Below are 9,950 nucleotides of genomic sequence, written 5' to 3'. Positions count from 1 at the left end.
TATATATATATATATATATATATATATATATATATGAAATGGGATGATTTGGAAAAATGCATAGCTTCCTGTAAAATGACCTCAGATACTAAAGTTATCCTGGAAAAAGATCTTTCAGAGTAGTGTTAGAATACACCTTGGGTTATGATATGTATCATGTAACATCAGTGCTTGTATTTATTTACCAAACTATATGTTGAAGTAAAATGTAATAAAGTGTAAAGTCGTTAAGTCACTTCTACTAAATGAAGAGCATAGGCTGAATGATCAATCGTTTGCATTTTAGTTTAATAAGGAATTATATGATGCCTGATTTCTATGACAACAAACTGAGGGGTGAATGATATTATTTCAACTTAGCTAAACTAATAAAAATTACATTTATCCCTTATTTGTTTTGTGCAGTGAATTTTGATCAAATAGAACATTCCTTAGTACAATCTGAGTTTCGGGATGACGCTAATGCACTGCGTATTTTTAGTTAAATCTTAGTTTCAGGGTAACGCTGGTGTACTATGGATTTTTAGTTCAATCCTAGTTTCAGGGTAACGCTAATGTATTGGGGATTTTTGTTTCTTTTCTGCTCGGATTTTTCCCAATTGATACCTGCATGTGCATGAGTTTATAAGCTGTACCTTCTTAATGCCCATGCATATACATTTTTTCTGTACTTTACTGTTGCACAAAAAAAAAATACGAGATATTCTCTCCTCAACACTTAACTTTCAAAAAGAACAGCTAGCACAGCCTATTTCACCTACACCACGCTTTTTTGGCGTCGTAAATTTAAAAAAAACATACTAACACAACCTAGTTCATAACACTACCATTTGTATGTCATCATAAAGCACACATTAACGCAGACTAATTCACCACACACTTTTTATGTCATCGTAAAGTAAAACGCACACTAACACAGCCTTTTTTCACCAACACTAGCTTTTTATGTCATCATAAAGAAAATCACTCTATTTTAAGAATACCATCTTTTATGTCATAATAAAATAAAACACTCACACAGCCTAGTTCATTACACCACCTTTTTATATTATCATAAAACACGCACTAACACAGCGTATTTCTTCTATACCACTTTTTAATGTCGTAATAAAGTAAAACGCACACTAACGCAGTTTATTTCACCAACATCAGCTTTTAATGTCATCACAAAGTAAAGCGCAGACTTATACAGCTTATTTCACTCATGCAGCCTTTATGTACTGCTTCAAAGTAAAATACACGCTAAAACAGCTCATATTACCTACACAACCTCTTTCTGTGATCATAAGGTAAATCACAGACTGACATAGTTTATCTCATCAACAACACCTTTTTATACGGATTATTACAAGATATGTTTTTAATCCATTACATGATTTTATTTACATAAAAACCTGATTAGAACTCAATAACTCGATTATTTATTTTGCATAGTATATTAGAACTTCGTTCATACTCGAGTTATCCCCGGAACATTCTAATCAAAGGAAAAATAGACTACTTTATAACTATGTCTGTTTGTAGTTAAAAGCTATCGATGAAGATCTGACAAAGTTTTATAAAACAATGAATATGAATATTAGTTACGACGCAACTTTGTTAAGATGTGTAGTTCAATTTTAAATACGGTAAGAAATGTTATTCAGGACCAACACGCACTACAAAACAATTTGTGCTGTAAATAAAAATTAAGAAAAGAAACTATAGAATTTTGATATGTACGCTCCGTATAATAATTGTGAGGTTAATTAGGCGTATACAATGGTGTTTTTCTGTTTAAGTATTACAGAATGTTTTTCAGTTCATGTATGTTTATATGCATAAACCAGACAATATGACTAATTAACAGAATATCTTTTAATTGTTAAGTGAATTACAATAATAGTCATGTAGTAAAACCGTTGTTTTTTGGCAGGGTAAATTGCACAAGAGTATCAAAACATTATGAATTATAAAATGAAGAGGTATCCTGTTATAAAAAGTAATGAAACAAGAATTAAAACTACAATCACAAATTTAAAAAATTATAATCCCTACTTTGGCAGCTTTATACACTTATATAATTTTTAATACTCTTGTTTGTTTACTTTTTATGTTATACCTGTATAAAGTATATACTTTACCTTTATACACTGTCGCGTGTCTGTCCATCGCTATGTAGAGTCCATCCATTGGGTTGAAAATATATTTAAGTACGTGCATGATGTGTTTACGATTTATATTATACCTGTATATATGTGGATTTTAATCACAATATCAAAATCGGATACCCACAGACCAGTCAAGTAAGCTGGAAAAATCTTGTAGCTGTCTAGGCGCTAGCCCCACTGACGTGATCAGGTAGGTAGGTAGGTAGTAGACGAAAAAGTTGCTGTTTTAGAAATTTTTGAATTGTTATACTGGAAATATTAGCGACTTTTTTAGTGTATTATTAGTATATACGGACATAATATATCGAAACCAATACTTTGAATGGCCGGTTTTTCACTTAGGAATTCGATATGGTGGTATGCGGCGCGTGAGTTATTAGGAATCCTTGTCGATCCCTACGTTTTAAAATCTATAAAATTACTATCACTTTAGTTGTTTGTGTACTTTTTTATTTCAGCGTTTATTTTGTTTTAGATACTTCTTATAGGAAGTCTACAAATAACCAACGATCCATACTTTCTGTTAAAATTATTTTTTTCCTACTTATAATATTATGTAAAGCCACTGTGCAAATATTAAATCTTATAACAAATGCTTAATCTCTTCTTAAGATAATAAACAGGTGGAAAGAAGAAAGAGTAACGTTATATTGACGGAACATTACCAAGTTAATTTGTATAGTATACTTTAGACAGTTTAAAAACGTTATCGTTACATATAATAAAAGAAATATGGATAAATGTTGCAGAGATGAAATATTGTGTAATAATATTTCGTAGAATTAATGGAAATGACCCAGCAAAAACGACCATATTAGGAAATCAAGAGGTTGTGTTTACAGATAAACTATATAGTAGAACGATATATATATATGACACTAGTTACTTTACAGAATAGAGATGCTTATTAATTGCAAGTACTCCAGTCTCAACAAATAAAACAAGCAAGGCAAAGGTTCTCACAAAATTTTAACTTTTCTACTGTGAAAGTAAGTTCTCACAAAATTTTAACTTTTCTACTGTGAAAGTAAGTTCTCACAAAATTTTAACTTTTCTACTGTGAAAATAAGTTCTCACAAAATTTTAACTTTTCTACTGTGAAAGTAAGATATATATCCTTTATTATGTTTTGTAAACAAACAAACAAAAACAAACATGTGACATTTCACCGAATATTTGCTCAATACATCAATCAATTCGTGCCAACCGGTATCGTAGAAGAATGAAAGAAATCTGTACAAAAAAGATAGCAAACATAGAACAGATCTTTCAGTACCTGTGTCTTATTCCAAGTGCACATATTATTAAATTGTAATCTTTAGTTAATACATTAGAGTTAAAATCTCTCGCATCTTCTTTGGAAGAAAAGAGTGGCTAAAAAAATATTGAATAATTTTATTCGCTTTAAGATGAAATACCTAATATTAAAAGTAAAATACAATTTGAAAAGCATAGCATGTTGTACGGCACGCGAACTACTGTAATGATGAAACCTAACAAGCACAACAACAATATGCGGACTACTGGTTTATATCATGACACAACAACCTGATAAACAATAACTGTTTGTGGACTACTATATGTCATGATGGAACCTGGTAAAAAGTGTGCGCATTTATCAATCCAACAAATACGTCACAATACTACTAAAGATGTTTTAAATATAAATGACAATAACTTGATAAACATCTGAATTTCAAAATTCCCTATATAGCTATATCAAGACTAAATTATCAAGTTTTTCACAACCAACAAAGTTCTAGAAATAGATATTTTTGTTCATACGTTAAGCTCAGCCTGTTTTAGCTTAAAACAATTTCTTTCGAAAATGAATCTATAAAAAGAAAGCGACATCGTGTTCTATAATTTTCTCATTTACTCACAATTTGTAGATACGTTTAAAGGCATACCATCGAGTCATAACTCTGCTGGTTATGATACCACTAAGGAGAGAAGCTTTCGAATGGAATCGATTATTTGAAGAATTCATCTAATTGGTAATCTAATCTAATTGATCCCATTGGTAAGCACAGTGCAATTAGCCCATTATATAGCCTTAAGCTTAAAGGAGAAAGGAACATGCTTGAAGAAAATCTACTTGATATTGTTTAATTTTATATTATTACTAAATTAGACCCTGATTTTAAAACCAACGTTTTCAAAAGTAACAGGGAAAAGAATTGCATAACGGCCTCACTGATTGAGTTATTTTTTATTTCTCAGAAAATTTCTTTTTCTTTGAGTATGTCATGTTATAAAATATGATTAAATCAATTATAATTTCCAATAATTAAATAATAGCCTTCAACAGTTCAAACTAGATATGTTGCTTACTGTTTTCCCAAAATTATTAAATATTATAACGAATTTTTGGTTCAATATAAATAAAATATAGCAAGTATTTTTAACGTTGGCGTGATCAGCATAGTATTAGAGAAATGTTTTCAAGAGCATAACCGAGCTTCTTCAAGTTTTTCCCTTTTTTTAGATATATCAATATTCACCAGGAAATTGTATAAAAAGTAATGCATGTTTAGAAATAAAAAAGAAGAAAAAAATAATTAGAAGACAAAGAAGCATTATTGATTAACTTTGTCTCATTGTGTTTAAATAAACATCTAAGATAAGTAATCGTTAATGGTGTGATGTATTTTCTAACTATAAATTCTCTTGGTGTTATTTCCTTATTTTCTAGCCTGATGAGGCTGAACAGTATTTTCGAAACGTGGTGTTTTTAACTGTGCTCTAAATTTTCTTTCAATCCGATTTTGCTGTTTCTAAATAAATGTTCAAACTTTCGTAATGATGCAATGTTGAGTTTCGATGGTCATACTTATTGTAGTGTTTCACATGGCTAGTGGCTATTTAAAATAAATCGAAGTCACGTGGCCAGTGATACCTGAAAGAGCTAGATCTCTTATACTCTGAAAGCAAAGTGTGTGAGATCTCAATTCAAGGTGTACAAAGTGTTGTTAAAAAGAGATACGCTCCAATAACTTTTAAATTCATATCATTACTGTGTATTTGTTGCAATATTTGCGCTATTTTTTTACATTTATGGTTGTAATTACATTGTTGGTTAATATTGAAATCACACTCGAATTGTGCTCATTGTTATTAGAGTGCATAACTCAAACACGCTCAAGAATATTAAGGAATTAGCCATGCCAGATATTCTGAAGCCACCTGTATTTCTAATGCACACTGTTATGTAGGTAGCTAAAACGTATTTTTATTATGTTTTGTTTTCAAGTTGTATCACAAAACAAAAAAGTACGCTTTTACAATCTATAGCTTCTATTAATAACCTTAATGCAGTTGAGCTTCTAACGTGTAACATAGGCAGAGAATAATTCACATTTACAGAATAACTCTAAGTTAGTAAAAAATACAGTAATTGACAGAGGATATTATGAGAAAATATAAATCATAATAATAGTTTTTGAATCAAATGTAAGCACTAGAAACACATTTCACAACTTCTTTAAATTTATGTCCTCCATGAACAATAAACAAATAAAATATACTACTTCTGATTCATAATTAGGTTTTGAACCATGTCTGAATATAAATGTTTTAAGTAGAGTTACTTCCTCACATACCAAGGAACTGCACTTGTTAACAGAATATTCAACATAAGAAAACCCAAACCACTCAGGACATTGACAACGTATATCTGTGCTTGGTGCACTTAAAATATGTTAAATCAATTGAAACTTACAATAAGAAGTCATTTTAATACACAAAAAATATTTTTCAAGTACTGTATACGGTATTTTGTGCAATTCATGAGTATGACTTTCACGAGCTTTCTTATTACCTCTGAAAAGAAAACAATAGGCAATGAAAGTCACCAAACAAGTTGTTGCTGTTTTTCTTGGGAAAGTGTAACCGTATATTATGCATTACACTGATTATATGTGAACATATAACCATGAAGAGTACACTAGTAATTATTATCATTATTTTTGTAAGTACACTTGAACTAAAATGAAACAATAACGCTGCATGCTACTGAATAGAAAGTAACAAGTTCTATCTCTCTGTCATAAACGTGGCATAAACAACACAAGGAAAATAAAAGAAAATTATAATTTTTACCGGGATCTATATCTTTTTTTCTAAGAAAATGAAGTTTGTTTCTGTCTTTGCATCTGTCATTTTTATTATATACACATTTGGCACGGTAGTTGCTACACTTTCGGTATGAAAGTTAAATTTTTTGTGTGATCCTGGCACTTAGTAGTTGGTTGTGACTTAACAAACAACACGTCTTTTCTTTATTCAAAATAATCAAAATATAATGGGTGTTAGACACCTACTTGTTTTCAAAACCTGCTCTCTTTCTGTAAGCTTTACAACCAGATCTAATGCAAACAAATAATTGGAAGACACTATAACGAACACTGGCCGTCTTATATTCAAAAACTTATTTATTTTCTTATGCTTAAGTGGACCCAAATAACGATCAACTAGGGATGGTATTTGTTTCGTAATGAATCCTGATCTGTTAATCTTTGTTATGATACAAGTGAAATATTATATAATATTTGTAATATTATGTTTGAGGAATATATATGCGGATTATTTCAAGGATATAGGAATTATGTCTTTAATATTACGTTTCAATTAATCACGCAAGAAATAAATTACAAAAATGAAAAAATCTCACAAATGGAACATTTAAATATACAAGCAGACACAATATATTCCAAATAATATAGACATCCTGTACTAGACGTGGGGTTTACGATGACTGTTTTATATTGTTCTAAACAAACCAAATGATAGAGAGTTCGATTTTCCTAAATCCTAAACCCTAAGTCAGTTTAATATCTCCATTGTGCAAATCTCATAATTCCCCCAGGGAATAATAAGTGAAAATAGAATAAATTACTTTATGAGATTTAAACCTTACTTTTTCACGTAAATACTTTAGGCTTACAACAAGAAACATTAAAGCTTGAATAAGGGAAACTGTCAGAAATATTTGTTGCTAAAACTATGAATATCATACATACTTACAACATTAAGACCAACAAAAAACACTGGAATTAATAAAGTATTTCTCAAATCAAAAGTAGAGGCATCAATTCACCAGATTTTTGTACTATTTACGTCTTGATTTCAATGGCTTTGGAAAGAACAGTTCTTCCTGAGATACATGCTAAAGTCTGAAAACATTATACACTACATTCTTGAAACGTATTCCTTCTCTTCTGAGTAGCCAGACTCATCAGATATATTGTCAGTTTCCTCATCTATTGAGTTGAGCGGTTTGAGAGGACAAGGATTTGGAACTTCCTCTACTGAGTCCGAATCAAAAGAATCGCTCTCTCTGCCCGTGACCAGATACTGGTCCGAAAGCGAATCTATATCATCTGGTACAATATCAGAAGTTGATTCTTGTTCTGAAACTAGCGAGCCATTCATCAAGTCTTCGAAGTCATCTCCATCCTCTTCCAGTTCCTCTTCAATCTCATCAATGGATGTTAACTTGGGGGCACTCCTAGAACTTTCCATTGGAGGTCTAAAATTTACTGTTCCGGTAATCAGCAGCTCCTTCCGCCGTGGAAGACTTGGGTGCTCATCAGTACAATTTGCTAATGACAATCGTGCCTTCTGTCGGATGATTTTTTCCCTTCGAAATTCTTGAAGTGCTGCTGAAAGTTTTTGATTTAGTTGAATTGCCATTGTTTGGGCCTTCTCTTCTTTTACGCACAGAACTGCGTGGCACCGAAGTTCTTGCTTCATACGCCGGCCTTCGTGTCGATACACCCAACAAAATACACGTGGATACTGGGGATTATGAGTGCAGAACGTTATTCTGTTAGCCCAATACTCTGTAAGTCCGTGTTCTTTCGTCACTGCCTTGATACCAGAGTGACATACCGTAACTTTCATATTTATTTCGTGTTTAACATTGGAACAGTAATTTTTCCACAAAGTAGACAGCGGCTTGTCAACACAGTTCTCCCCCTTTGCCCACAGTGTCAAGACGTTCCCGAGATAAATTACTTTATACGTAGGGTCGTAGTCAGTTATTGATACTGATTTTTTATTCCAGAACTTAAGTTTCCGTTTCACATTAGAAGGAGAAAACGGTTTATTCGGAACAGACATTTTTTTTATTTTGTTACGTGTTGCTTTATTCAAAGTCACACTAAACACAGCATAATCTTAAAATGTTCATTGTTGTAACTAGACAAAACTCCAAATGAATTCCGAATGCCAGTCTCATGTTAGTCTGTGTTTAGAGTAGAAGACTGTAGTCGAACAGGGTCAGTTCAATGGCTTTAAGAAAGAAGCCGAACGTGGCTTCTTTTAAACGTCGCCGCAGGGTCCTGAAATTCCCCAATGCCACTACACCTGGCTTGGGTTGAGCTTATCACGCACTATACGCGGACCAGCGCGCGCGCGGAGGCAGACACCGCCGACAACGACCAACTCACTGAACTATTCGGAAAAATTACACTAACTAAACTTCTAGTTCAAATTACTAGTATTATCACTGTTTTCTATTTTCGAGTTTTTGGCGTCAAATACTTTGAAAAAAAAAGGTTTTTCTGGAATTCTAAAACGATTCACCAAACCAGAATGAGTCTCCAGTCACAGTAGACCAATGGATCCAGATGTACCTGACACTGGAAATATGGTCGGCTGCTACCTGCGTGCACTATTATATGACGTAACTAAAACATACTCAGTTCTCATTGGTTGAATAAATTGGCTGCTGTAGGTGTTGTGTCTGAAGGTTCTTCGGAATACCATTTCTCAGCAAAATCTCTCTTCCTTTTTACCATAGGATTTGTATTTAAGTTTTTTAGAGAAAAATGAAACAGCCAATAAGAACAAGTCACGCTTCCCTTATTACTATATCAATAAATTGTTTATTCCTAAAACGAATATAGAGAATATTTAGCTTAGAATATATTTGTGAAGAGTAATAAATACAATGAGTAAAATATTTTTTCTTTAGTCAATAACTTGTGTATAGATAGGTGGATGGGTTGATCATTTAGAAATGCCATATATAGATAAATACCACTAGATGGCGTCGCCGCATCAAAATGTCGAAAAATAGTAAAGTAGTGTAAAAACGATGTTATTTTTATAGGCTCAACAAAACTGATTGAAAATTTCTCACACAACTTACGTTCCATGTTAGTGAATATCGCTGCACTAAATTTCATATGTTGCTAGATTAATGGATTATCGATTAAAGCAATCCTTTCTTACGTGGTGACTCAGCGCTACCTAGTGATTAACATTCCATACTGTGAATCCGAGCTAAGAACAATGCATGACGTCTTGCTGTCATAAAATCGCACTTTCGTCTTTAAGGCGCTGGGGTGCATTACAAGAACGACAGTCAAGCCAAAGAGTTGGTGGTGTAAACAAGTTGCCTCCCCTCTAGTCGATCAGTTCCATAATAAAGACGACAACCGCAGAGAAGACCTTGTGTTGCTTTGCGTGAAAAATTCCGAAACAAACAAAACTAAGAGAAAAAGTAAATCTATTTAAAGAATGGGTAAATAGAGTTAAATAAATACATTACGTACTCAAAGAAATTAGCTATTATCAAGAATGAACAAGTCTATCGGAGGTGCTAAACATTTTACCACTAAAAACTTATCAATTCTACACGGAAAAGATATGCAATGTTATCAAAGAAAAAAGACGTACTAATCCGTTCCTTATCATTGCTATTTCTAAGCATTTAATGTAACAAGAAAAAATAATATTTTGACGCAAAAACAATTCAAATGTTTAATTTCAATAATCCTTACATGGTCTTCC

General features: G+C 32.2%; 1 protein-coding gene across 1 annotated transcript; it reads right to left on the bottom strand.

Moving 5' to 3' along the window:
* Nucleotides 1–3,187: 3,187 nt before the first annotated feature.
* Nucleotides 3,188–8,762, bottom strand: LOC106458271 (protein FAM43A-like). The gene has a single exon (XM_022384547.1). It carries the CDS (start codon nucleotides 8,271–8,273, stop codon nucleotides 7,341–7,343), a length of 933 nt encoding a protein of 310 aa, XP_022240255.1. The 5' UTR covers nucleotides 8,274–8,762; the 3' UTR covers nucleotides 3,188–7,340.
* Between the last annotated feature and the right edge of the window lie 1,188 nt (nucleotides 8,763–9,950).

The sequence above is a fragment of the Limulus polyphemus genome, unplaced genomic scaffold, assembly GCF_000517525.1.
Source record: "Limulus polyphemus unplaced genomic scaffold, Limulus_polyphemus-2.1.2 Scaffold21, whole genome shotgun sequence".
Classification (NCBI taxonomy): Eukaryota; Metazoa; Arthropoda; class Merostomata; order Xiphosura; family Limulidae; genus Limulus; species Limulus polyphemus.
This window is presented reverse-complemented; position numbering and strand designations above follow the sequence as displayed.

Bases quoted from the DNA above. Each gene is read 5' to 3' on its own strand.
- LOC106458271 (XM_022384547.1), bottom strand. From the start codon at position 8,273: ATGTCTGTTCCGAATAAACCGTTTTCTCCTTCTAATGTGAAACGGAAA.